This window comes from Clarias gariepinus, chromosome 6 (genome assembly GCF_024256425.1).
Source record: "Clarias gariepinus isolate MV-2021 ecotype Netherlands chromosome 6, CGAR_prim_01v2, whole genome shotgun sequence".
Lineage (NCBI taxonomy): Eukaryota > Metazoa > Chordata > Actinopteri > Siluriformes > Clariidae > Clarias > Clarias gariepinus.
The window spans coordinates 22,399,243-22,413,142 of NC_071105.1; the positions used below are offsets into that span (position 1 = coordinate 22,399,243).

Sequence of the window (13,900 nt, forward strand, 5' to 3'; positions counted from 1 at the left end):
AAAGTGAATGCTGCCTATGATAAAAATATGTCAGAAGGCACAGTGTATAACAGACCAGACAGAACGCCTATGCTGACCCTGTCCACTGCATTTACATTTAGGCATTTGGCAGACACTCTTATCCAGAGTAACTTTCAAAAGCGCCTACAATTGAAATGTGAATCAAAACTAGACCATGAAGCAATGGAACGAGATTGCATGGTCTGATTAGTCATGTTTTATGTCATCTAGATGACCGGGTACATGTGCTCTGCTTACACAGGGAAGAGATAGCACCAGGAAGATTTATGGAAAAAAGCAAACCTGCAAAGGCTGTGTGATGCTCTTGGCAATGTTCTGCTGGAAATTTTTGGGTCCTAACATTCAGGTGAATATTACTGACCCCCACCGCCTACCTACATTCTTTTTCAGCGGGATAATGCACACTGCCACACTTTACAAAGAAATTTAAAAATATTCTGAGGAACATGAAAAAGCTCACAGTATTCATTTAGTATTCAATTAGTTTGCCCAGATTGTTGTACAATCAAGCATCTGGGGATGTGCTAAGCAAACATGTCATATATGCTCCACCTCGCAACTTACAGGACTGCCAAAAATTTTTTACCAGTTACCACATGCGGTCAATGCCTTTCAGATCCTTTCAGTTTTAGTTGTACAGTAAATGTACCTTATTATTCAAATCAATCAAACACAAACAAATAATAATAATAATAATAATATAAGAGGTGAATACAAATGTGACATAATGTGTGTTTAAATAAAACCTAAGTGTTGAAATTATTTGTACTTAGTAATACTGCAAGTGCTAAATCCTGCTTCTAAGATAATCTGGGCAATTGAGCTTTTCTGGCTTCAGAATGATGATAGTTGCAATCTGATTGGCTCGCCGCTCTTTCATCCTTTATTAATGAGTTTTGTGTGAAGCTGTTTGTGTAGACCAGGGGTCTCCAAATCCAGTCCTGGAGAGCCAGTGTCCAACACAGTTTGGTGATTCTTCTTCTTAAACACAGCTGATTTAACTAATCTGTTAATTACTAGGTTCAGTGGGTGTGTTTAGGTGTTGGTGAATTACTGTGCTGGTTACTGGCCCTCCAGGACTGGATTTGGAGACCCCTGGTGTAGACTAAACAAAATACTTTTGCATATTTGCAGAGGCGCTTTAGGAATTCAATTCCATTCAACTTACATCAAATCGAATTTTAGTTATATTGTGCTTTTAACAATGATCATTGTTGCAAAGCAGCTTTACAAAATAAAAAATGGAAATGAGTTTTACAGTAAGTGTGAGAAAGTACGGTATGTACCAAAATACACAGTACTGAAACTCGCGCATCTTGAACAGACTTTTTTTTTTTTTTTTTTACTTTTGTTACTGGAGGAAAATTTGTGGGAAATTCAGTCCTGAGCTATTGAGAGACTGCAGTCACAATCCATCAGAGAATAACTGCCCGCATCAGCAAAGACCATCTTCATGATCAAGTGGAACCGTTCCCTAGTCACCACACGCATTCCAGGAACACCAAACACAGGGCCATCCTCAGCAAAAGGTCCTCAGGAGAAGGTCTATGCTTGGTAATCTGCTATGTTAGTCATATGAACTACTTGAATACATTTATTGATGAATGCTAGAGGTCTTAACTTAAGTAGAGTTAGATCAATGCTGTAGAAATTGCTATGAATGTTGTGAAAACCTTGAAAGTGATATTTAAAATATTCATTTATTCATCATGTGAAACCTCATTACCTTTGTCAGGGTTAAGTTGTATCTACTGCTGAACTACTCTCGGAAATGCTGTGTGTGCCATTTTTCACTGAGCTCTCACAAAGAAACTCCACACAGACAGTAACCTAGGGTTCGGATTAACCCTGAGATCATGGAATGGTGAGGTGGCAATGCTCCCAGCTGTCTCACTGTGCCATCCTTACTTGCCGCAGCTTAACCAGTTTGAGAGAGCAACCTTTCCCTGAGAATTACTAAACATTTTTCACTTGCTGTATTAACAGGGACATTTAGTTTATGACTCATGCTCAGTGAACTTGATTACCTTGCTGTGAGCATAGACAACAGACCCCAGCAGTTTCCAAGTTCCTCCACGGCGGTCCATGCGAATCATGCGGAGGATCTGGAGGAACCGAAGACTTCTGATGGCTGATGTGGCAAATACATTGCCCTGTGTGCCAGCTGCCAGCACTGATATGGAGGCTATTAGCACCATGATGTCTGTGTTATACGGAAAACCAAAAGTGATTATGGGTCACACAGGAATTGATGGTGTGAACTGCTCTAAAAATAGTACGAGGCAGTTTAACCAAAAGGACATGCTCAAAAACTGAAGCAATAAATGCAGCTCTAAATCTGTTACATTTATTTAACATGGAACTGTAATAAACATTTATTAAAAAAAACAATATTACTACAAAAAAGGTACATACATAATATCAACAATTATTGAAATTTAAACCATGGGTTATTACAGTACATATATAAGTAACTGTATTAATATGTTTTTATCTAATAATTTATGTGCTTACCTATGACGCAAAAAGGCTTCCGAGCAAATTTTAGCCTTCCTCTCCATCCTCTGTATCGACAGCAACATCCCGCTGACCAAATTCTTACGATGTATTCAACTCCAAACACCACAATTGTTACAATTTCCTTTACATAGACAGGAAGATAAGAACCATCACATACAGTATTGTAACATACACTCAATGCACATTCATGGAACTTTCAAGTCGACTAATCCATTAAATTATGGGACATGTCAAGAGCTTCAGGTAACATTCAAAGCAAACATCAGAAAGGGAAGAATGTGATCATAATGAATAAAGGCATGGTGGTATGGTTATGTACCAGAGCTGGATTAAATATTTCAGACACTCCTGATCTCCTGGGATTTTCACACAAAACAATATTCAGAGTTAGCATGCAAAACTCCAAACAATAATAAACGGCATACTGTACAACCATACAGTATATCCATGGCGATCATGAAACCTTTCCAAAATGGCCATGGCACACTACTACAAGACAACCGTACTGTACCAATCGTGTCAGCCATGAATGGGAATCCGAGGCTCTGTTTTGTGCTATTAAAGTTTTCGGGGAGTATATATACAACTCAACCTCACTCATCATCTATACCACTTAATCATGTACTCAGGGTCGCAGGGAGGCTGGAGCCTATTCCAGGAGACTTAGGGCACAAGAAGGGGTACACCCTGGGTACACACACACACACACACACATTATGGCCAATTTAGGAACAGCAATTAGACTAATCTGCATGTCTTGGGACTGTGGGAGAAAACCAGAATACCCAGGGGAAACCCACCAAGCATAAAGAGAATATGAAAAGTTCATGCACGCAGACGCAGGAATCAAACCCGGACGGGAAACGAACCCAGACCCTGGAGGTGCAAGGCGACAGTGCTAACTACTTAACCACCATGCCGCCATACTCAACCTTCAATCTATAATTTATTAGATAAAATTAATTCAACTTAATTCAACAAATTAATTCATCATTAATTCAACTAGATGTACTTTATAGAAAATTTCATACCAGTATATACAAGGCATCCTCAGAGCTCTTTTCATACTCCTTGATAGTTGAGAACACAGACAGGACCAAACAGGAGAACACCAGCAAGAAACTGAAAGAGAAAAAGCCATGTTAATTTAAACATCTAAGACTGTGTAATACTAATATTTTCTCATAGCATTCTAGTCATTACGCATTTTAACCATATCTTTAGGTTTGGATTAATTGAACCAGAGCTAGTACAGTATGAGCCTCTTAACATTTACTAAAAAATTATACTGTTCACAAGGCACACATACAGTAATTAAACACAATATGGTCAGTCATTTCTTCAAATGTCCTAATGAATGGGATAAATACTTTATCTTTTTTTCCTACAGCAGGAGGCTTGCTGCAGTTTTCCTAAGGAGTTCAACAAGATTCAGCTGAAAGTGCTGAGCTAGTCAATGCAAGAACAATGCGAAAGACATAAGATCCCCTGCAGGACATCAGACTCCCATAAATACACTACAGCTCTTGGCTTCGGCTTCTCCATTTTCCTGTGATCTCATCTCTGTGAAAAAGATTATGCAGTTTATTGACACAAATGCTATATCTCTACCTTAATTACCAAGCTACACAATACACTACATTGATGCAGTGAGTTGAAGATGTGATGATTTGCGCATTTGGCAAATATTCTTATCCAGAGCGACTCACATTTCATCTCATGTTTTACACCTGAACAATTGAGGGTTAAGGGTACACATGTAATGTACTGTATTTACCTCTGCAGTGTATATAACTCACATGTAAACCAATAGTTTTTTTTTTACAAGAAAGAACACAAGACATAATTGTACATTTAAACATAAAGCAAATATTTTGTGTGTTTGAGATTTTTATTGTACAGTCAGGTTTAATTCATTTGCAAATAAACATACAGTAATTAAATAAATCTACCTCAGCGAAAACTATGAAAACGGTTACTTTGACATTTAACTTCAGAGAACATACACATGTACTGGATCTTCATGTTCAAATAAAATTAAAAGCAGCTTCCTGCGTGCTCCAGGTTTTTATCCATACCCCAGACATTCCAGAGCCAGATCAAATCCCATCAGCCATCTATGGCCAGGAGCCAAGGAAGCAAAGTTGACTGTACTCTCTTTCTCCTGTAAATCACTATCCAGTGGTGGACATGTGTGGTCCATGCAACTAGACTGTTTTCTGTTCTGGCACCTAGGTGATAGAATGAACTTCCCTTAGATGTCTGTACAGCTGAACCACTGGCAATCTTTAAGCATTAACTAAAGACCTATCTTTTTCTTCAATATTTAGGACAATCTACCAGTGTAGAAACAGACAAACAGTGTCTGACCAGTGTAAGGATCTATCCAATGACGGAAACTTTTCAGCACTTTTGTGAGTCGCCCTAGATAAGAGCGTCTGCCAAATGCCTAAATGTAAAATGTACAGTAACTGTAATATGTGAGGTCATGTAGGACAAAAGGACAAACATCTCTTCCACGTGTGTAGTGCAGTGTGAGCAATAGTTCCAAATAATGCAGTTGGCTGGCTTCATTTTTCTCAGAGGAACCACGTGTTAGCCTTCACCCTCTTCAGTAGGGAGCTGTTGTGAACTCTAATTACTTTAGAGTAGGGGTGTAACGTTACGCATATTCATATCTTTCAGTACAGGATGTACCATTCTGTGTTCCTTGTGATCCGGGTGAACAGAGTAGCTTTAAGAAGTGCTGGGTGATTTTCTGTATTCATTCGAATAAACAGGCAGCTGAACACAGATGAACACATTTATTTAAAATACACAAACTAGCATTACATGGTTAAACTGTAATTTGCTTGTTGAAATTAGGTACATTTCCGACTCTGGCGGGTTCGACAGATAAAGTGGGAAAATAGACGCCCCCATGTTCATATTTTGTTAGCTAGCCAAATGTCTCAGGTAAGTGAAACATGTTTTCTTTTTCAAACTTCTAACTTTATAGTCAGTGTTTAAGCACTTAGGAATGTTGATCAATCTAAAGCTTATACTTACAGGTTTCAGTATAAATATATATATTTGTTTAATTTTATTACTGTGCATGCAAATGTAGTAACAGTGCCATTACCAGTACAAAATACAGCAAATAAAACAAAATAAAGAATAAATCTATAAATATCTTTATTTAAAAAAAAATACAGTTTAAACTACGTGCTGTGAATAGTGCTGTTACTGATCTTAAATAACCTAGTACACCGCTCTGATTCATCCTAAAGGTGTTTTATCAGGTTGATGTCAAGACTCTGTGCAGGCCAGTGAAGTTCTTCCACACCAAACTTGCTCATTCATGTCTTTATTGGCCTTGCTTTATGCACTGACGCATGTCATATTGGAACTGGTGTAGGTGTTGTTTTTTTGTTTTTTACTGTATTTGTGCTTACTTCTAGTGAAATGACCTTCTAATGCTTCAGCATACCAAGCCATTTTGGAGAATTTCATGCTCCTAACATTGTAGGAACAGTTTGGGGATGACCCCTTCCTGTTCCAACATGACTGCACTTCAGGGCACAAAATGAGGTCCATAAACATAGTTTTATAAGAAATTAAGGTACGTGCTTTTTGTGCATTCATTATGTGTTCAGGAAATTATGTCCAGTTTGCCAGAGTACTTTATAAATATAAGGCAGAGTAAGCAACATTTTGAAAGCCTTCGCATTGGCTTAACTGACGAATAAGTCCCTAAAGAAAAAAAGTAAAAAAAATAAGTTTTGTTTACATTGTAATTTTTTATTTCATTTTATCTATATTTTAATTGTTGCCATTTTCCATTATCTCCCCTATCTCTTCCCTATGACACAACAGTTACTAATCAGGGTCTGCAATCAGAGCTACCTCTCCTCTTCTGCATACAAGAGACATCCACAACTAGCTAGTATGGCTTGCTGACTCGCAGTGTAGAGAAACTGCTGTCTACATGGTTTTATACAACTATCAAATATCATGTTACATACATACATTAACAAAATCAAAAAAATTCAAACATACAGTGCACACACACACACACACACACAGGTATAGTGCATGTGCACACATACAGTAACAAGTAGTTTCCATGTAAGACAATAATTCAGGAAGCGAGACATAATAAACTGTATTTATTGTTACACTAACAAAATTATTAATTGCCTGACTATGCATTAATAGTGATGCATGCAATTTGTATGAGAAAACTGCTCACTCCTATTTCCAACAAAATACTCTATGTGTTGGAAAAGAGGGCTTTTAAGATGAAATCTTAAATCATTTCAACTGCAAACTATAACACATTAATTAAACTAACACAAAATAGCAAAGGTCACAGCAAAGCAGCCTCAAACACTACCTGGCGACCAGATATGATATTTACTCCACCTAGTCCGAATTGTCTGCCTTTTCTCTAATCAAATAATCTACAGTTACTGACATGTGTCTACAACAGCTTTTAGCTTTTAGTCTTGTATTTCTGCTTTGCATGGTTCACATTACTACACAAAGATGTAAGACCTACGTGCTTTAGCCCAGCAAACAGAAATTCTGTCCAGCAGATTAGATGACACATTAAACCTTCGATCCAAAACAAGAGACAACAGTCAATAGTCCAGAAGGCACACTGAGGGGTAAAGACAAACATTTATCACTCATTGTTTTAACAATGTTGTTAAAAGTAAAAATCTCTGCAAGTTTCATTAACACGCGCAGTGTATAATAAGCTCCATTAGTTAGTACCAAGGACAGTTCCTCAGCTAGGGATATACAGTACCGTGAAAAAGACTTGAGCCGACTATGACTTTCTTCATATTAAATAAAAATACATTAAATTACTGTATTTATTGTATACTGTAATTGATTGTTTATCAACAACCTCAGCAGCAACCTCATTTCCCCTCTCATCTGTTCCAACCTCTCAACGTTTAATATCACCAGTATACTAATCACTAGACTAATAATCTGTCCTTATCTGCCCCTGTTTCTCCCTAGTTCATACCATATGTTAGATCCTTTTTTATGTTTAATTGACTCAGAGGCCACCGTATATAAATTATATATACAGTGCATTTAGAAAGTATACACTTTTACAATTTTATGTTGCAGCTTGATACTACAGTTTTTAAAATATTTTTTTCTCATTAATCTACATTCAGTATCCCATAATGACAAAGTGAAAACTAAATTTCAAAAGCTTCTGTAAATTTATTTTAAAATAAATAAATAAAATATGACATGTACTTAGGAATTCAGACCCTTGGCAGCAACATTTCATATTTAGCTCAGGTGCCTTCAATTTCTCTTAACCATGGCTGTTGTTTCTACACCTTGATTACAGTCCACCTGTGGTAAATTACATTGATTGGACATGATTTGGAAAGAAACACACCTCTCTATAGAAGGTTTCACAGCTGACAATGCATACTGTATCAGAGCAAAAGCCAAAAAAGGCAATGGCCTGCAGAGCTTAAAGACAGGATTATTTCAAGACACAGATCTGGGGAACGCTAAAAAAATTCTGCTGCACTGAAGATTCCCAAGAGGACAGTGGCCTTCATAATTTGCAAATTGAAGAAGTTTGGCATAACCAGGACTCTTCCGAGAGCTGGCTGCCCGGCCAAACTGAGTTTGTTCCCTCAATTGTTACTAAGAGCATCACCAGCAAATCACCCCCACACCATTATACCTCCTTCTCCAGGCTTCACAGTGGCAACCACACATTCAGGAGCCATTCACCCTCTCTACATTTAACAAAGACATGGCAGTTATAACCAAAAACCTAAAATTTGGTCTTATCAGATTAAATGACAGTTTTCTTGGCTCAAGCAAGTATCTTCTGCTTACTGTCAATCTGAAATATTGTTCTCTCCCCTGCAATTCGGCCATGAAGGCCTGACTCATGCAGTCTCCTATGACAAATGGCTGTTAAAATATGTCTGTATAAATCAGGGGTTTCTAATGGTGGTCATTTTAATAAACTTATGCTCTGCACCAGAGGTATCTCTTGGTCTTCCTTTCCTGGTACAGTCCTTTTGCCAGTTTTTTCCTAGCATTTGATGGTTTTGGAGACTGCACTTGGGGATATCTTTAAAGTTCTTAAGATTTTTGGATTGACTGACCTTGGACTGCCTTGTAACTGAGTGTTTCTTAAGATAATATGGATTTTTACGTTTGTTGTAACACCACTAATAGGGCTATTGACTATATTGGCTATTGTACACCCTTACCCTACACAAGACAACTGAAGGTCTAAATCCCATTAAGAAGGCAAGAAATGTCACAAATTAACTCTTGACAAGGCTGTGAATTTAAAACCATTCTAGGTGATTACCATAAGAATTTGATCAGAGAATGCCATTTTAATATTTTTTAACTAGAAGATTTAGAACATATTTATCCAATCTAGTGTGTTTAAACTTATGACTGGTTGTGTATTTGGCCCAATAAATACCTGGGGCAAGTTTTTTTTGTCTTTGCTGTTGCAGGATTAGGTGAAGTAAATCTGTCTGTCACGAGGGTAACAAAATATGCAGAAAAAAACTAATATATGATTACACTGTTTGGGTCTTTTTGTGTTTCCACAATCTAAAAATTAATTCAGGTGGCTCTCACTGAACATTTTCTACCCATTGCTATGGAAACAGAAACATGTACTGGCACTAATATTGAATAAAGAGTTGATATTTTTATTTTCACGTCAGCCAGAGATCTCATTATCTTTGAGAAAACCTACAGTATATTCTTTGTGGCAGTGAATATATTTAGTTAACAATATACTATGTGTTTATATATTTTTCTTTTTTTTCTTTTTTTGTGAAAGTGTGATTTGTTGAAATTAGAATAATTATCAATGCTGAGACGACTGATTTGGAGTGATAATTAATATTGGAGTAATTATGAATATCGGATTCACAACAGCTTTTTCCATTGTTTCCATTCCAGAAACACCTGGCTAATTTATGCACGAAAGAAGGAACCACGTGAGGCATGGCTAAGCCCTGCAACCACATCCGATTGGACCAATCACCTGTGGGACGAACTGACCCCGAAGGGACAAAAACCCTAAGGAAGTCTACAGAAAGTAGTGAAAAGGAGAAGAGAAGTTAACATCACAACTGCAACCTACAACATCTTCCAAGCAGCTCGGGCTCCCGCCGCCACTGCTGGCGTTATTCGCTTTTCAAGAACACTCAACGAGACTTCGTGCCAGAACTCCAAAGTCCAGCTACAAAGGAAACCTCAGGAGAAGTTCCAGAGCGCAGCCATCGGTAACCAGGCAACCTAAGCCTCACCGAAGGGCTTTCCCGACTGACGTCATCTCTACAACAGCGCACCAACCAACCAGCAACGCCGTGATTCCCTTCGCTGGAGGCAAACCAACGGATGGGAACGAAACGTAACGCAAGTAAACAAACAAAGCTGCATACCTTGCTGAAGTTGGTGCTCGTTTCATAACTAAACCGTAAGTTTAAACCCAAGACTCTGCTCTTGTGACTTTCGTTGATCTAGTAAACAGTACTAGAATAACTTCATTTCATTTTCACCTTCCAAACTGTTTGTGTGTATGTATGTGTGTGCGTGCTTTCAAGTAGTGTAGTTTCATGTATCGTAGACTAGTCAAATAAATTCTTGTTTCTTTATAAAGTACTGTTGTCCTGGTCATGTATTTTAAAGTCTTAACATTTGCCCAGATCGTGTTACCTTGCTCATAATTGCTAAATACTAGATTTTGTGTTATAGCCGTTGGCCATGTGATAACCAGAACTGGTAAGATACACTAAATTGTGCTAAACGCTGGACGGGTAGTCGATAAAGTATACATTATAAATTTTAATTCAGTTAATCAAATTAACCCAAATCGTTAAAGATTCGATACAACTCTGACCCAGAGCTAAACATTACTTATTAATGATGAAGGAGGCGTTGGCATTGTGTCCACAGTAAAATGTCTACACTTATTGGTGGACAATGCAACCGTCATTCGTTGTCTTTATTATGTAAACCCTACATATTAATGATGAAGAATGCCGGCAGCCATTCATTGTCATTATTACCTTAAAACCCTACACTGAATACAGGATAAAGCGGTATAGAAGATGAATGAGTGAGGGTGAGTGATCTGTATTTGTCTGAGGTTTTAAACATTGATTGATATCAACAAATGATGTTCTACTTTGTACGAGCCCTAAATAATGATCTACTTTAAAAGCTGTATCCAGGAAGGTAACTGGGCTTACTGTTACTGTGCTTTTTCTTTCAACAGAGATGGACTGTATCTGATAGCTGGTATAAGCTCACATTATTGATTACCACTGAAAGAGCATCATAAACATTTGCTAAGTTCATTTATGATTTAATTAAAAGCATATTGTATCAGAACTCTTTATGTTGATTTGTGCCATTTATACTGATATGTATATAATATATGACGGCTGAAGATGCTCAACCCATTTAAACTTCCCTTTGTTCAGCCAGTAACAGTGCACCCGCTCTATTTACCAGGCCCAAGCTTAAACTAATGTGACCAGACAGCCAGGAAACGGCGCTCCTTACTCAGCTAAAGCTGGGATGAATAGCCAAGTGGAGGAAAAGGAAAAGAAATAAGAGTGGCATGAGGAAGAGATTGAGCAGACCAGATAGATAAGAAAGATTGGTTGTAAGGGGGCAGTGCAGTGTTACAGTATATCAAGGAGTGACAGATGAAGAGAAGCATCCTATTATATACTGTAGGAGAAATAAAGAAATTTAAAACAAGAATATGTTTTAGAACGATTTAATATAAGTATGTAAAATTAATCGAAGTAACATATTAAAACAGCCCTTTTTTTTTTTTTACCTGTCAATCACACTGTCAGTGAATGTCTTGTATTTCGTGTATGGTTAATCAGTAGCAACCAGATATTTTTCTGTACTTTAAAAATGTAGTGCAGGTGCTGGTTTAAAGCTTTTAGGCCATTTTATTGGGTTTCATGGAGCATGTTATGTAGTTTTATGTAACCAATCCACTAGAGTAGTGACTGCTTTTGCTCCCAGCATGCTCACACATTCATATACACCATTTGCTGCATTGTATCCTGATATGATTTTAACCACATGCATTTACTTCTCTTTATATTCTAAAGTGCTCCAAATGAGTGCCATTTGTAATCTCACCACCCCTGTGTCTTCCCAAAATGAGCATTCAACGTGCATGCATGTCAGGAGGAGTTTTCATGGGTAAATTAAGCCTGGCGAGACCGATGCCTTTACACTTGTATAAGCTGGCTAAAACGTGTCTCAGACCCAAACATGTGCCTTGAGTGATTGCACGTGTCTTGGATGCAGCAGACACACGATATGGTCAAGTGTAAAACAAGGTCAGTGACAACAGGGACAATGCAGATGTAGATGCTCCTCCTCCTCCTCCTTTCCTTCCTCACTATCAGGTGCATCCATCCAGCAGCTTGGTCACTCCAAAATTGATCTGTGTGATTTAATCTGCTTTTTGTAAAATGATTATTTGTACACTGACTAAGAACAAACCTCAAGCTCTAATGCCAACATGTTAAATGCTTTTAATGAAATAAAGCTTGGTACCCCCTAAAATCCTAATCTCATGATATCTTGATGACATTATCTTTTGCAATGATTCAAGAAAACATAAATTTCAATTTTTATTTTTTTCAACTTTACGTTTCTGAAGAAAATATTTGCGTGAGTGGGTTTTTGTTCGTTAAGATTTAATTGGCTTATGTAAAAAAAAAAAGATGCTTACTTAATTGAATGATTATATAAGTTATAAGTTATATAAGTAAGACGAATTTGTAATAATTTGTGTTTTAAGTGAATAGTACAGTCTTACCAAGAAGCTAACAAGGATAAAAGGTGTTCAGTGAAATACAACAATGCATTTTCCTGATTTCGGTTTACCTAGCCTGTGTTCTTTTTAATAGTTAGTGTTTCAAATTTTTTAAAAACAACCTAACATGTATTATTATTATTATTATTATTCTTATTATTATTATTCTGAATCAATCAAATAAAGTCTAAAAATCTGAGACCACGCTAAAAATCTGGGGATTTTTATGTTCATTTAAAATTGGCATAAAGGCTAAAAATAAGCTTTATTATTTTAAAATGTTTAAAATAAGGAAAGTAAGTGTTCAGTATCTTGCCTATTTAATATTCCAGTTTTTGAACTATTTTTAGGCCTCTGTACAAAACTAAGCGAATCTGTGGTAGTGACCACGTTAACTGCTTTGCTCTAAAGGTTAGGTTTTCCTGCTGGTGAAGCATATGCTCAGTTGATACTGTGAGGGATTTGATCTAAAATACATCATAAGGCTCACACAGTTGTGGAGTCCATGCCAGCTCAACTCAAGTAAGTTTCCCCGGGCTTCTTAGGTTTCATCCCACAATCTAAAGAATTGCGGAGTAGTCTAATTGGCTTTTCCAAATTGCCCGTAGTGTGTGAGTGAGAGTGTACATGCTTGTGTGCCCTGCAGTAGACTGGCACCCTGTCCAGGAATTATCACACCCAAGTAACCTAACCTTTGGGATATGTTCCAGGCCTCCTGCAACAGGATAAGTGGTGTAGGGAATAATGGTCTCAGACTTTTACACCCCCTTGTATTAATAAATCAATCAAATTCAAATTTTATTTGTCACATACAGTACATTGTACGAAATGCAGTGAAATGCTTGTATGACCGATCGTGACCTTAAAATCAAGATTATCCATAAGAAATAAAAAATGGAATAGAATAAGAATAAAATATAGAAATGCCCTGGGAATGTTAATCAGACTCAGACAGTTTCTCTTAGTTATTAAATCACACCCACATGTGTAACACACACATATGCATTTGAATGTATACTCGTCCATTTATAATAGCCACCTTTCCTTTTGATTACAGCTGATAAGAGTCATATAACTAATGATTTAAAAATCCATGCTTATTACTGCCTCGAGTAAAAGCATTGTGAAACTTTACACGGTGAAGTTTGATGTGACAAGGCATTCAGTTCCTCCTGCAGTGTAGTCTTACAAGTGTGCGCTGTACTTTAGCTCTGAGCCGTATAAATGAGAGTGTGATGATGCACGCGTTCACAGTGGGAATGCTGAGCTCACTCTTGAGTTTCTCTGGACTAATTAAAATTTAATGAGTTTCTGCAGTAGTAATTGATGGGCACTTGCTAATTTGAGTATGCTGTTTGATGTCTGCTAGCATGAACAGCCTGGATTCAAAATGGCACCCTCTTGTTTCATACTCTCTTTCTCTCACATTTATATTTCCCTGTTTGTTTTCTGTTGGGTGGTGGACTCAAGCCCTGGGGTTAATTTGGTCTTGGCGCCAGCTGA

The 13,900-nt window shown here is 37.4% G+C and overlaps 1 protein-coding gene across 4 annotated transcripts in view; it reads right to left on the minus strand.

Moving 5' to 3' along the window:
• LOC128527246 (potassium voltage-gated channel subfamily KQT member 2) overlaps positions 1 to 13,900 on the minus strand; it is a 60,262-nt gene that overhangs the window by 25,432 nt on the left and 20,930 nt on the right. For all 4 annotated transcript variants that reach the window (XM_053499643.1, XM_053499642.1, XM_053499641.1 and 1 more), the window contains exons 2-4: positions 3,573 to 3,663; positions 2,536 to 2,662; positions 2,049 to 2,224 (exon numbers count right to left, since the gene is read on the minus strand). In XM_053499643.1, coding sequence (XP_053355618.1) covers positions 2,049 to 2,224; positions 2,536 to 2,662; positions 3,573 to 3,663 — 394 coding nt within the window. The remainder of the gene's footprint in view (positions 1 to 2,048; positions 2,225 to 2,535; positions 2,663 to 3,572; positions 3,664 to 13,900) is intronic.